This window comes from Penaeus vannamei, chromosome 6 (genome assembly GCF_042767895.1).
Source record: "Penaeus vannamei isolate JL-2024 chromosome 6, ASM4276789v1, whole genome shotgun sequence".
NCBI classification, from domain to species: domain Eukaryota; kingdom Metazoa; phylum Arthropoda; class Malacostraca; order Decapoda; family Penaeidae; genus Penaeus; species Penaeus vannamei.
In genome coordinates this window covers 6,319,586-6,334,585 of record NC_091554.1, presented here as the reverse complement: position 1 = coordinate 6,334,585, position 15,000 = coordinate 6,319,586, and the positions used below count along the sequence as shown (strand labels likewise).

The following is a 15,000-nucleotide window of genomic DNA, read 5'->3' as shown; positions in this document are numbered from 1 at the left end:
AACAAACCCTCATAAACAACAACAACAATAACAACAACACAATAAAACGAGAAAATAGAAACCGCAAATAAGCCATCACAAGCATCCGTCCTCCAGCACTGTACGGCTGAGCCCCCGTCCTGCAAAGCCAATAATTCCCCATAATGCTAAAGCCATTTTTCATCCGCCGCTAAACGGTTAGCGACAAACTCTACGTATCGGCTGCAAATACATTCCACAAGCCCACTGGGAACCTTAACCAAACCGCGAGCCAAAAGCGTACGGCCGGGCAACAACAACAACAGCAATAGCAACAACAGCAACAGAAAAAGCAATAGCAACAGCAATAGCAGCAACAACAATAATAACAGCAATAGCGACAACAACAGCAGCAATAACAACAACAACAACGACAACAAAGACAACAACAGCACCAATAACAACAACAATAACAGCAACAACAACAGCAACAACAACAACAAAACGGATTTGGACGCCGTTCCACAAGGACCTATTCAACATCTGTGGAATAACTAATAATAACGCGTTCCCTTTAATATTGAGGTTTGTCGAGAGCTGATTAGGGAGAGAAAAAGGGGGGGGGAAGGGGGGGACTTCTTGTTTTCCTTTTCTTATCAAGAGAGAGAATACTGCAACAAAGAGAGGGTATACTGCAACCAGAAAATAGTATACTACAACCAAGTAAAGCTATACTGTAACCAGGAGAGTGTATACTGCAACCAAGAGAGAGTATACTACAACCAAGAGAGAGTATACTGCAACTAGGAGAGTATACTGCAACCAAGAGAGAGTATACTGCAACCAAGAGAGAGTATACTGCAACCAGGAGAGAGTATACTGCAACCAAGAGAGAGTATACTACAACCAAGAGAGAGTATACTGCAACCAAGAGAGAGTATACTGCAACCAGGAGAGAGTATACTACAACCAAGAGAGAGTATACTGCAACCAAGGGAGAGTATACTGCAAAGAAGAGAGAGTATACTACAACCAAGAGAGAGTATACTGCAACCAAGAAAGGGTATACTACAACCAAGAGAGAGTATACTACAACCAGGAGAGAGTATACTGCAACCAAGAGAGAGTATACTGCAACCAGGAGAGAGTATACTGCAACCAAGAGAGAGTATACTGTAACCAAGAGAGAGTATACTGCAACCAAGAGAGAGTATACTGCAACCAGGAGTATACTGCAACCAAGAGAGAGTATACTGCAACCAAGAGAGAGTATACTACAACCAAGAGAGAGTATACTGCAACCAGGAGAGAGTATACTGCAACCAGGAGAGAGTATACTGCAACAAAGAGAGAGTGTACTGCAACCAAGAGAGAGCATACTGCAACCAGGAGAGAGTATACTGCAACCAAGAGAGAGTATACTGCAACCAAGAGAGAGTATACTGCAACCAAGAGAGAGTATACTGCAACCAAGAGAGTATACTGCAACCAAGAGAGTATACTGCAACCAAGAGAGAGTATACTGCAACCAAGAGAGAGTATACTGCAACCAAGAGAGAGTATACTGCAACCAAGAGAGAGTATACTGCAACCAAGAGAGAGTATACTGCAACCAAGAGAGAGTATACTGCAACCAAGAGAGAGTATACTGCAACCAAGAGAGAGTATATTGCAACCAAGAGAGAGTATATTGCAACCAAGAGAGAGTATACTGCAACCAAGAGAGAGTATACTGCAACCAAGAGAGAGTATACTGCAACCAAGAGAGAGTATACTGCAACCAAGAGAGAGTATACTGCAACCAAGAGAGAGTATACTGCAACCAAGAGAGAGTATACTGCAACCAAGAGAGAGTATACTGCAACCAAGAGAGAGTATACTGCAACCAAGAGAGAGTATACTGCAACCAAGAGAGAGTATACTGCAACCAGGAGAGAGTATACTGCAACCAAGAGAGAGTATACTGCAACCAAGAGAGAGTATACTGCAACCAGGAGAGGGTATACTGCAACCAAAAGAGAGTATACTACAACCAAGAGAGAGTATACTGCAACTAAGAGAGAGTATACTGCAACCAAGAGAGAGTATACTACAACCAAGAGAGAATATACTGCAACCAAGAGAGGGTATACTGCAACCAAGAGAGAGTATACTACAACCAAGAGAGTATACTGCAACCAAGAGAGAGTACACTACAACCAAGAGAGAGTATACTGCAACCAAGAGAGGGTATACTGCAACCAAGAGAGAGTATACTGCAACCAAGAAAGGGTATACTGCAACCAAGAGAGAGTATACTGCAACCAAGAGAGAGTATACTGCAACCAAGTGAGAGTATACTGCAACCAGGAAAGAGTATACTACAACCAAGAGGAGGTATACTGCAACCAAGAGAGAGTATACTGCAACCAAGAGAGAGTATACTGCAACCAAGAGAGAGTATACTGCAACCAAAAGAGAGTATACTACAACCAAGAGAGAGTATACTGCAACCAAGAGAGCATATACTGCAACCAAGAGAGTCAAAGTCAAAGTCAAAGTCAAAACATTTTATTCCATTAATTACAATAGTTATTCTTTACATAAATACATTCATATCTACAGTTGATTATTTAATAGGTGTTCTTTTAATTTCGTTTTGAAATTACAAAAGCTATTAATGACTCTTATATTATCTGGTAACATGTTCCATAGCTTGGGTCCACGTATTTCCATTTGTCGTGCCCCTGTATCTGTCCTCGGTCTCTTAACATAAAGAGAGTTTACTTGGCGTGTCACGACACCTGATGTGGTCCCTACAGTTTGCAAGGGCATTAACCATTGCGGATAATTCCCATGAATGAGCTTGTAGATGAATACACATGTATCATAACTGCATTTAGGTTGGACTTTTAACCAATTTAATTTTTGGATATGTGGGCTAATGTGATCAAGTTTACTGATATTACCTAATGCAACTCTTGCAGCAAAGTTTTGTAATTTTTGTACTTTTTGCATTTGGGTTTTGTTAGTCGAACCCCAAATATTTGAACAGTAGTTAATAATGCTTAGAACTAGAGTTTGCACAACCATGATTCTAGTTTCAGTAGTGATTTGATTTTTTATGTGATTAAGATATACTAGGGTGCCCATTACTTTCCTGTGTATCTTGTCAACGTGTTGTTCAAATGTCATGTATTTGTCTAAGTGTACTCCCAGATTATTCACTGAAGTGTTCGGCTTGATAGAGCAGCCTTCAAATTCTATGGTCGTGTCATTGGGAATTTTAGCTATATTCTGCCGGCTACCTATAAATATACATTGAGTTTTATGTGGACTTAGTTTAAGGCCATTAGTGTCAAAATATAATTTTGCTTGTGTAAGGGTATGTTGAGTGTTTCTTATTAATGTATTCAAGTTGTTTACAAAGTCACTATGAAGAAACTGTGAATCATCGGCGTACTGTACCAGAAGGCAGTTATGAGCTATTGTTGATAAATCATTTATGAAAATTGTGAATAGGATCGGACCTAAAATGGATCCTTGTGGAACACCAAAAGGTACTTCATGTTTTGATGACATACAATCTTTGGTTCTTACCGATTGGGTCCTTGCATCTAAATAACTTTAAACCAAAAGGTATCAATTTTATGAATTACTAATTTGTTGAGGAGAATTTCATGGTTAACACTATCAAAAGCCTTAGAAAGGTCGCATAATGTGAGCAAATTTACTTGATTATTGTCTATGTTATTATAGATCTCATCAGTAATTTGTAGTAAAGCTGTTTCAGTAGATAACTTATTTCTGAAACCATGTTGCGTTTTAGATAATAAGTTATTGGCCTCCAGGAAACTCGTTAATTGATTTGCAACAATTTTTTCAAGAACTTTAGATAATATAGGGAGTATAGTGATAGGGCGATAATTATTCACATCATCTATATCCCCCGACTTGAAAATTGGTGTTACTATACCATGTTTCCAAAGCGACGGAAAGACACCAGTGACCAGAGAGGTGTTAATAATGACCGTCAAATAATGTGCAATTGCGGGTAGACTATCTCTGATAAAGCGCAAAGCAATACCGTCTGCTCCTACAGCATTTGTTTCGCGAAGGTGTTTTATTACTAAGATTATTGTTTCTACGTCCACTGGTTGTGGTCTGAAAAAATTAGTTGTAAACATTGCCCTATCTGTGTTTCGTTGTAATGTAGAAGCAGTTGTTTGTTCATAAGTTAGTTTTCCAATTTTTGAAAAGAAGTGATTAAAATGTTCTGTGTTTTGTGTAGGCCCTGCACAATCACTAGTGAGTTTGTTTTGAGGCACTAGTGTTTTAACAGTTTTCCATGTTTTATCAGAGTTGTTCTTATACTCGGTAAATTTATTTCTGAAATAATTTCTTTTAGCAGATTGAATTAACATTTTGACATTTTTCTTTTTTACTTTATAATCTACTTGAAAGGCAGCTTCATGTCTGTTAAATTTAAGAGCTTGGTGGGCTTCATTTCTATCGCAAATGGCTCTCTTGATGTCGTCATTTATCCATGGAGCAGGGGGACGTCTGACGATTCGTGTTACGTAGGAAGCCAGCGCATCGATGCTGATAATAATAACTTCCGTGAGAATTGTTACTTGTTTGTTTACATTATCTGTCGATGGAATATTTAATAGATTCATTTCTTTAGACAGGATAAGTTCGCGGAAAGACTGAGGGTCATAGTGTTTGAAATCGCGAAAAGTTTTTATTACTGGTGGTCTCTTTGTTTTCTTTATATTTATCGTCATCGTGATAAGTTCATGATCAGCAACGTGGCACGGGGTGACATCGGAATGGAGAATGAGATCTGGTCTGTTAGTTATTATTAAATCTAATAGAGAAGAGGTGTTTTCTGTAATTCGAGTAGGTTTATCTATTATTTGTTCTAATTTATTTTTCTTAATTACCTTCGCTAATTTAGCATTAGATTTTGTTAAATCGTCATTTAGGTCACCTAAGATGAAAAGCGGTTTCTTTTTTAAGGACATTTCTCTAAAAACCTTTTCAATGTATTCAAAAGATTCCGAGGTAGCATGGGGGTGCCTATAGACAGTGCCAATAATGAAGGAAGGAAGCATGTTGCTTTGTACGGTAACCCAGACATCTTCTACGGCAGTATTGTTAACTGCTGTAGTAGATATCCTGTTTGACTTCATGGTATCCCGTACATATATACACACTCCACCTCCTCGCCCTGCATCACATCTGTAAACTTTAAAATTTGGAATATTTATGAAATTACTGACCATTTCCTGGTGGAGCCATGTTTCACTTATGCATAATATGTCTATGTTTCTCTCCTCAACAAGCATTTTAATTTCTTCAAAATGCCCGAGTAGAGAGCGTTTATATGCTCTATTTGTATGACATTTTGCGATCTAGTCATTGGTAACGCTGACGGCGTTGCCTGGTCAAACATTCTGATCGCGCTTGTACTTGTTTTTGTTTAGGAACACTTTAACATTGTCAGGAAAAGTATCAGAGTCTAAAAATAGTTCAGGTTTGATGTTCTTTCCTCTTACTGACACCGTAAAGCTGGTGTAGTAATCATGTGTCATCACTGTCTTATGGGCCTTGACACTTATGTTTTCAAACTTTTCGGATAGATGTTCTTCTATATCCTCTTCGTTTGTGTCTGGGTGACAACTGGTGATGTAAAGGTAGACTGTGTCAGGACGATCTGCTCCCTTTAACGGCTTTGGTGTTTGGTGTTCTCTGTCTCTTTTTCTCTGATTTCTTGACTTGACCTTGGTGTAACCGTCTTCATCAATTTGTGTGGATTTTGCTCGTTCGGCATAGTTGTTAATGATGACTGGTGATGCTGCTGGAGGAGGGGGGGCAGCGGGTTGGGCGGTAGCCCCTTGCACCTGCTGCTGAGCTGTTTCCTCCCAGTGGCGGTTGGGGTCGAGATGTTCTCTTTGATTGTTACTCCTGTTGTTTTGTCTTTTTCTGAAGCTCCGTTTAGGTTTTACTTGTGTAGAAGCTTCCACCTTGGTCTTCTTTGGCGTATTGGTTTTGGGTCTCACGGCAGGAGGGCTCTTAGTTGACTTTGGGGAGGCGGGGGCGTCTGTAGGGGCGGGGGTCTGCTGGCTAGGAGCACCGGGCGAGGGGCACGTCGATGGCTCAGCAGAGTTGGCGGCCGGCGAGTCAGCAAGGGCGCGAGGGAGCTGGCTGGCCGCGGGCAGGGAGAGAGGGGAGGGTATTGGGAGGGGAGGATTGCTGGTCGCGGGTATGGGTATGGAGGGTGTGGAGGAGGGGTTTGGGGTGGAGGTAGGGGGCGTTGTGACTGGGGGAGGAGATGTGAAGGGAAAAGTTTCATATGTGGTTTGATCACGGGTGGGGGATGGGAGGTAGGGGGGGATCGGCTCTTGTGTGGCCGATGCGTCCTCTGCTTGTTTTTGCCCTATTAATTTATTGATGGTCGACTGTTGTTCGGAAAACATTCCGATCAACAAGTCGATTTTGTTTTCAATCAGGTTTTGGTCCGTGAGGGAAGGCCCGTTACAGGTCTGTGTTCCTTGGTCTGTACTCTTTTGAAAGAACTTTACAAAAGGAATAGAATTACCTGATTTCTTAGGTGGTGACCAGTCTGTTGGAGGATTGTCCGTTGTAGTTGTTGCAAACACTATGTTTTGATTATCTACCCACTGATCAATCATACTGTGCACAATAATGTTTGTCATCCGTTTAGTGTCCCTTGTCGTGCTCCTGGGTTTTCTCGAGTCGGATAAACTGATCACAATGTCATGGGCTTGTTCGATTGCAGCCGGTTTGTAATGCTTTTTAATTTGATCATTGATGACCGACCGTGGCCAAGACTTTTTCGTAGCAACGAAACACAGAATTGTGTTTAGCACTATTGATATACTGCCGAACTGATAAATTGCTCTTTCAGATTCATGTACACTGTTTACACTGTTGTTACTGCTAAAGGGCCCCTCACCCTGGGCCCGGGGGCAGCCTTGACCCTGGCTGCCATGGGGGTGCCCATTCTCGTGGACGGGGAGGCAGCTCTGACCCATGCTGCCGGGGGCCCATATCCTTGGGCTGAGGTCCCGGTACCCTGGGAGGGGGGCGCATTACCCTGGGCCAGGGGTCCCCTTTCACTCCGGGGACTAGAGCCCGGGCTAGCTGCCCGAGGAAGCACCAGGGAAGCCCCCTGGTTGGCCCCCTCAAACCCGGGGGGAGGGATCAGATTACCCTCTGACTTGGTGGGACCATGAGTATGCATGGTTTTGCTGAGTTGCGGGGCTGCGGCGGAGAGGAAGCAAAACACGTCCGATCACCACGGCGGCTAGACTCAGAGAGTATATTGCAATCAAGAGAGAGTATACTGCAACCAGAAAAGAGTATACTGCAACCAAGAGGAGGTATACTGCAACCAAGAGAGAGTATACTGCAACCAAGTGAGAGTATACTGCAACCAGGAAAGAGTATACTGCAACCAAGAGAGAGTATACTGCAACCAGGAGAGCGTATACTGCAACCAGGAAAGAGTATACTGCAACTAAGAGAGAGTATACTGCAACCAAGAGAGAGTATACTGCAACCAAGTGAGAGTATACTGCATCCAAGAGAGAGTATACTGCAACCAGGAAAGAGTATACTGCAACCAAGAGAGAATATACTGCAACCAAGAGAGAGTATACTGCAACCGAGAGTATACTGCAACCAAGTGAGAGTATACTGCAACCAGGAAAGAGTATACTGCAACCAAGAGGAGGTATACTGTAACCAGGAGAGTGTAAACTGCAACCAAGAGAGAGTATACTACAAGGAAGAGAGAGTATACTGTAACCAGGAAAGAGTATACTGCAACCAAGAGAGAGTATACTGCAACCAAGAGAGTATACTGCAACCAAGAGAGAGTATACTGCAACCAAGAGAGAGTATACTGCAACCAAGAGAGAGTATACTGCAACCAAGAAAGAGTATACTACAACCAAATGAGAGTATACTGTAACCAGGAGAGTGTAAACTGCAACCAAGAGAGAGTATACTGCAACCAAGAGAGAGTATACTGCAACCAAGAGAGAGTATACTACAACCAAGAGAGCATATACTGCAACCAAGAGAGAGTATACTACAACCAAGAGAGAGTATACTGCAACCAAGAGAGAGTATACTGCAACCAAGTGAGAGCATACTGCAACCAGGAAAGAGTATACTGCAACCAAGAGGAGGTATACTGTAACCAGGAGAGTGTAAACTGCAACCAAGAGAGAGTATACTGCAACCAAGAGAGAGTATACTGCAACCAAGAGAGAGTATACTGCAACCAGGAAAGAGTATACTGCAACCAAGAGAGAGTATACTGCAACCAAGAGAGTATACTGCAACCAAGAGAGAGTATACTGCAACCAAGAGAGAGTATACTGCAACCAAGAGAGAGTATACTACAACCAGGAGAGAGCATACTGCAACCAAGAGAGAGTATACTGCAAGCAGGAGAGAGAATACTTCAACCAGGAGAAAGTATACTACAACCAGGAGAGAATATACTACAACCAAGAGAGAGTATACTGCAACCAAGAGAGAGTATACTGCAACCAAGAGAGAGTATACTACAACCAAGAGAGAGTATACTACAACCAAGAAAGGGTATACTGCAACTAAGAGAGAGTATACTATAACCAGGAAAGAGTATACTACAACCAAGAGAGAGCATACTACAACCAAGAAAGGGTATACTACAACCAAGAGAGAGGATACTACAACCAAGAGAGAGTATACTGCAACCAAAAAAGGGTATACTGCAACCAAGAGAGAGTATACTGCAACCAAGGGAGAGTATACTGCAACCAAGAGAGTAAACTGCAACCAGGAGAGAGTATACTGCAACCAGGAGAGAGTATACTGCAACCAAGAGAGAGTATACTGCAACCAAGAGAGAGTATACTGCAACCAAGAGAGAGTATACTGCAACCAAGAGAGAGTATACTGCAACAAAGAGAGAGTATACTGCAACCAAGAGAGAGTATACTGCAACCAAGAGAGAGTATACTGCAACCAGGAGAGAATATACTGCAACCAAGAAAGAGTATACTGCAACCAGGAGAGTATACTACAACCAGGAGAGAGTATACTGCAACCAAGAGAGATTATACTGCAACGAGGAGAGAGTATACGGCAACCAAGAGAAAGTATACTGCAACCAAGAGAGAGTATACTGCAACCAAGAGAGAGTATACTGCAACCAAGAGAGAGTATACTGCAGCCAAGAGAGAGTATACTGCAACCAAGAAAGGGTATACTGCAACCAAAAATGGGTATACTACAACCAGGAGAGAGTGTACCACAACCAGGAGAGAGTATACTGCAACTAAGAAAGAGTATACTATAGCAAGGAAAGAGTATACTACAACCAAGAGAGAGCATACTACAACCAAGAAAGGGTATACTACAACCAAGAGAGAGTATACTACAACCAAGAGAGAGTATACTGCAACCAAAAAAAGGTATACTGCAACCAAGAGAGTATACTGCAAGCAAGGGAGAGTATACTGCAACCAAGAGAGAGTATACTGCAACCAGGAGAGAGTATACTGCAATCAGGAGAGAGTATACTGCAATCAGGAGAGAGTATACTGCAACCAAGAGAGTATACTACAACCAAGAGAGAGTATACTGCAACCAAGAGAGAGTATACTGCAACCAAGAGAGAGTATACTGCAACCAAGAGAGAGTATACTGCAACCAAGAGAGAGTATACTGCAACCAAGAGAGAGTATACTGCAACCAAGAGAGAATATGCTGCAACCAAGAGAGAGTATACTGCAACCAGGAGAGAGTATACTACAACCAGGAGAGAGTATACTGCAACCAAGAGAGAGTATACTGCAACCAAGAGAGTATACTGCAACCAAGAGAGAGTATACTGCAACCAAGAGAGTATACTGCAACCAAGAGAGAGTATACTGCAACCAAGAGAGAGTATACTGCAACCAAGAGAGAGTATACTGCAACCAAGAGAGAGTATACTGCAACCAAGAGAGAGTATACTGCAACCAAGAGAGAGTATACTGCAACCAAGAGAGGGTATACTGCAACCAAGAGAGAGTATACTACAACCAAGAGAGAGTATACTGCAACCAAGAGAGAGCATACTGCAACCATGAAAGAGTATACTACAACCAAGAGAGAGTACTGCAACCAAGAGAGAGTATACTGCAACCAAGAGAGAGTATACTGCAACCAAGAGAGAGTATACTGCAACAAGGAAAGAGTATACTGCAACCAAGAGGAGGTATACTGTAACCAGGAAAGAGTATACTGCAACCAAGAGGAGGTATACTGTAACCAGGAGAGTGTAAACTGCAACCAAGAGAGAGTATACTGCAACCAAGAGAGGGTATACTGCAACCAAGAGAGAGTATACTACAACCAAGAGAGCATATACTGCAACCAAGAGAGAGTATACTACAACCAAGAGAGAGTATACTGCAACCAAGAGAGAGTATACTGCAACCAAGAGAGAGTATACTACAACCAAGAGAGAGTATACTGAAACCAGGAGAGAGTATACTGCAACCAAGTGAGAGCATACTGCAACCAGGAAAGAGTATACTGCAACCAAGAGGAGGTATACTGTAACCAGGAGAGTGTAAACTGCAACCAAGAGAGAGTATACTGCAACCAAGAGAGATTATACTGCAACCAGGAAAGAGTATATTGCAACCAAGAGAGAGTATACTGCAACCAAGATAGAGTATACTGGAACCAAGATAGAGTATACTGCAACCAAGAGAGAGTATACTGCAACCAAGAGAGAGCATACTGCAACCAGGAAAGAGTATACTACAACCAAGAGAGAGTATACTGCAACCAAGAGAGTATACTACAACCAAGAGAGAGTATACTACAACCAAGAGAGAGTATACTACAACCAAGAGAGAGTATACTACAACCAAGAGAGAGTATACTACAACCAAGAAAGGGTATACTACAACCAAGAGAGAGTATACTACAACCAGGAGAGAGTATACTACAACCAGGAGAGAGTATACTACAACCAGGAGAGAGTATACTACAACCAGGAGAGAGTATACTGCAACCAAGAGAGAGTATACTGCAACCAAGAGAGAGTATACTGCAACCAAGTGAGAGTATACTGCAACCAGGAAAGAGTATACTGCAACCAAGAGGAGGTATACTGTAACCAGGAGAGTGTAAACTGCAACCATGAGAGAGTATACTGCAACCAAGAGAGAGTATGCTGCAACCAAGGGAGAGTATACTGCAACCAAGAGAGCATATACTGCAACCAAGAGAGAGTATACTACAACCAAGAGAGAGTATACTGCAACCAAGTGAGAGCATACTGCAACCAGGAAAGAGTATACTGCAACCAAGAGGAGGTATACTGTAACCAGGAGAGTGTAAACTACAACCAAGAGAGAGTATACTGCAACCAAGAGAGGGTATACTTTAACCAGGAAAGAGTATACTGCAACCAAGAGAGAGTATACTACAACCAAGAGAGAGTATACTGCAACCAAGAGAGAGTATACTGCAACCAAGAGAGAGTATATTGCAACCAAGAGAGAGTATACTGCAACCAGGAAAGAGTATATTGCAACCATGAGAGAGTATACTGCAACCAAGAGAGAGTATACTGCAACCAAGAGAGAGTATACTGCAACCAAGAGAGAGTATACTGCAACCAAGAGAGAGTATACTGCAACCAAGTGAGAGTATACTGCAACCAGGAAAGAGTATACTTCAACCAAGAGGAGGTATACTGTAACCAGGAGAGTGTAAACTGCAACCAAGAGAGAGTATACTGCAACCAAGAGAGAGTATACTGCAACCAAGAGAGAGTATACTACAACCAAGAGAGCATATACTGCAACCAAGAGAGTATACTACAACCAAGAGAGAGTATACTGCAACCAGGAGGAGATATACTGCAACCAGGAGAGTGTATACTACAACCAAGAGAGAGTATACTGCAACCAAGAAAGGGTATACTGCAACCAAGAATGAGTATACTGCAACCAAGAAAGGGTATGCTACAACCAAGAGAGAGCATACTACAACCAAGAAAGGGTATACTACAACCAAGAGAGAGCATACTACAACCAAGAAAGGGTATGCTACAACCAAGAGAGAGCATACTACAACCAAGAGAGAGTATACTGCAACCAAGAGAGAGTATACTGCAACCAAGAAAGGGTATACTACAACCAAGAGAGAGTATACTGCAACCAAGAGAGAGTATACTGCAACCAAGAGAGAGTATACTGCAACCAAGAGAGAGTATACTGCAACCAAGAGAGAGTATACTGCAGCCAAGAGAGAGTATACTGCAGCCAAGAGAGAGTATACTGCAACCAAGAAAGGGTATACTGCAACCAAGAAAGGGTATACTACAACCTGGAGAGAGTATACTACATCCAGGAGAGCAACCAAGAGAGAGTATACTGCAACCAAGAGAGAGTATACTGCAACCAAGAGAGTATACTGCAACCAAGAGAGAATATACTGCAACCAAGAGAGAGTATACTGCAACCAGGAGAGTATAATACAACCAGGAGAGAGTATACTGCAACCAAGAGAGAGTATACTGCAACCAGGAGAGAGTATATGGCAACCAAGAGAGAGTATACTGCAACCAGGACAGAGTATACTGCAACCAAGAGAGAGTATACTGCAACCAAGAGAGAGTATACTGCAACCAAGAGAGAGTATACTGCAGCCAAGAGAGAGTATTCTGCAACCAAGAAAGGGTATACTACAACCAAGAGGAAGTATACTGCAACCAGGAGAGAGTGTACCACAACCAGGAGAGAGTATACTGCAACTAAGAAAGAGTATACTATAACCAGGAAAGAGTATACTACAACCAAGAGAGAGCATACTACAACCAAGAAAGGGTATACTACAACCAAGAGAGAGTATACTACAACCAAGAGAGAGTATACTGCAACCAAAAAAAGGTATACTGCAACCAAGTGAGAGTATACTGCAAGCAAGGGAGAGTATACTGCATCTAAGAGAGAGTATACTGCAACCAGGAAAGCGTATACTGCAATCAGGAGAGAGTATACTGCAACCAAGAGAGAGTATACTACAACCAAGAGAGTATACTGCAACCAAGAGAGAGTATACTGCAACCAAGAGAGAGTATACTGCAACCAAGAGAGAGTATACTGCAACCAAGAGAGTATACTGCAACCAAGAGAGTATACTGCAACCAAGAGAGAGTATACTGCAAACAAGAGAGAGTATACTGCAACCAAGAGAGAATATACTGCAACCAAGAGAGAGTATACTGCAACCAGGGGAGAGTATACTACAACCAATAGAGCGCATACTGCAACCAGGAGAGAGTATACTGCAACCAAGAGAGAGTATACTGCAACCAGGAGAGAGTATACTACAACCAATAGAGAGTATACTACAACCAAGAAAGGGTATACTACAACCAAGAGAGAGTATACTGCAACCAAGAAAGGGTATACTACAACCAGGAGTATACTACAACCAGGAGAGAGTATACTACAACCAAGAGAGAGTATACTACAACCAGGATAGAGTATACTACAACCAAGAGAGAGTATACTACAACCAAGAAAGGGTATACTACAACCAAGAGAGAGTATACTACAACCATAAGAGAGTATACTACAACCAGGAGCGAGTATACTACAACCAGGAGAGAGTATACTACAACCAGGAGAGAGTATACTACAACCAAGAGAGAGTATACTACAACCAAGAGAGAGTATACTGCAACCAAGTGAGAGTATACTGCAACCAGGAAAGAGTATACTGCAACCAAGAGGAGGTATACTGTAACCAGGAGAGTGTAAACTGCAACCATGAGAGAGTATACTGCAACCAAGAGAGAGTATGCTGCAACCAAGGGAGAGTATACTGCAACCAAGAGAGCATATACTGCAACCAAGAGAGAGTATACTACAACCAAGAGAGAGTATACTGCAACCAAGTGAGAGCATACTGCAACCAGGAAAGAGTATACTGCAACCAAGAGGAGGTATACTGTAACCAGGAGAGTGTAAACTGCAACCAAGAGAGAGTATACTGCAACCAAGAGAGAGTATACTATAACCAGGAAAGAATATACTGCAACCAAGAGAGAGTATACTACAACCAAGAGAGAGTATACTGCAACCAAGAGAGAGTATATTGCAACCAAGAGAGAGTATACTGCAACCAAGAGAGAGTATACTGCAACCAAGAGAGAGTATACTGCAACCAAGAGAGAGTATACTGCAACCAAGAGAGAGTATACTGCAACCAAGAGAGAGTATACTGCAACCAAGTGAGAGTATACTGCAACCAGGAAAGAGTATACTTCAACCAAGAGGAGGTATACTGTAACCAGGAGAGTGTAAACTGCAACCAAGAGAGAGTATACTGCAACCAAGAGAGAGTATACTGCAACCAAGAGAGAGTATACTACAACCAAGAGAGCATATACTGCAACCAAGAGAGAGTATACTACAACCAAGAGAGAGTATACTGCAACCAGGAGGAGATATACTGCAACCAGGAGAGTGTATACTACAACGAAGAGAGAGTATACTGCAACCAAGAAAGGGTATACTGCAACCAAGAAAGGGTATACTACAACCAAGAAAGGGTATACTACAACCAAGAGAGAGTATACTGCAACCAAGAGAGAGTATACTGCAACCAAGAGAGGGTATACTGCAACCAGGAGAAGGTATACTGCAACTAAGAAAGGGGGGGGGATTCTTTGTTTACATTTTCTTCCGCAAGCGATTCGAAAGCACAAAGGCAGGCAAGCAAACACACAACGCTCTGTCACAAGTCTTCCCTTCCACGCCTCGTCTCGTTGTCACAGCTGACTGGACACGTGAAACCGGCAACCTCCGTGTAAACAGTAATAAACAAGGACAATTACTTATTGCAACAACCCCGCTCGGAAATTCTCACCTGATCGCGTCCGCTGCGTTATTACAACACGCGGGGGTCTGCCTCTGCGTATTGCAACGTGCAAATGTGTGTCATTAGAAAAGAGCAATATTCATGGCG

General features: G+C 42.2%; 1 protein-coding gene across 1 annotated transcript in view; it reads left to right on the top strand.

Annotated features, from left to right (window-relative positions):
• The first annotated feature begins 10,090 nt into the window (after positions 1-10,090).
• Positions 10,091-15,000, top strand: part of LOC138861913 (golgin subfamily A member 6-like protein 25) — a 6,222-nt gene continuing 1,312 nt past the window's right edge. The window contains exons 1-4 of the mRNA XM_070122375.1: positions 10,091-10,285; positions 11,097-11,982; positions 13,302-13,996; positions 14,285-14,668. Of these exons, the coding sequence (XP_069978476.1) occupies positions 10,091-10,285; positions 11,097-11,982; positions 13,302-13,996; positions 14,285-14,668 (2,160 nt within the window). The remainder of the gene's footprint in view (positions 10,286-11,096; positions 11,983-13,301; positions 13,997-14,284; positions 14,669-15,000) is intronic.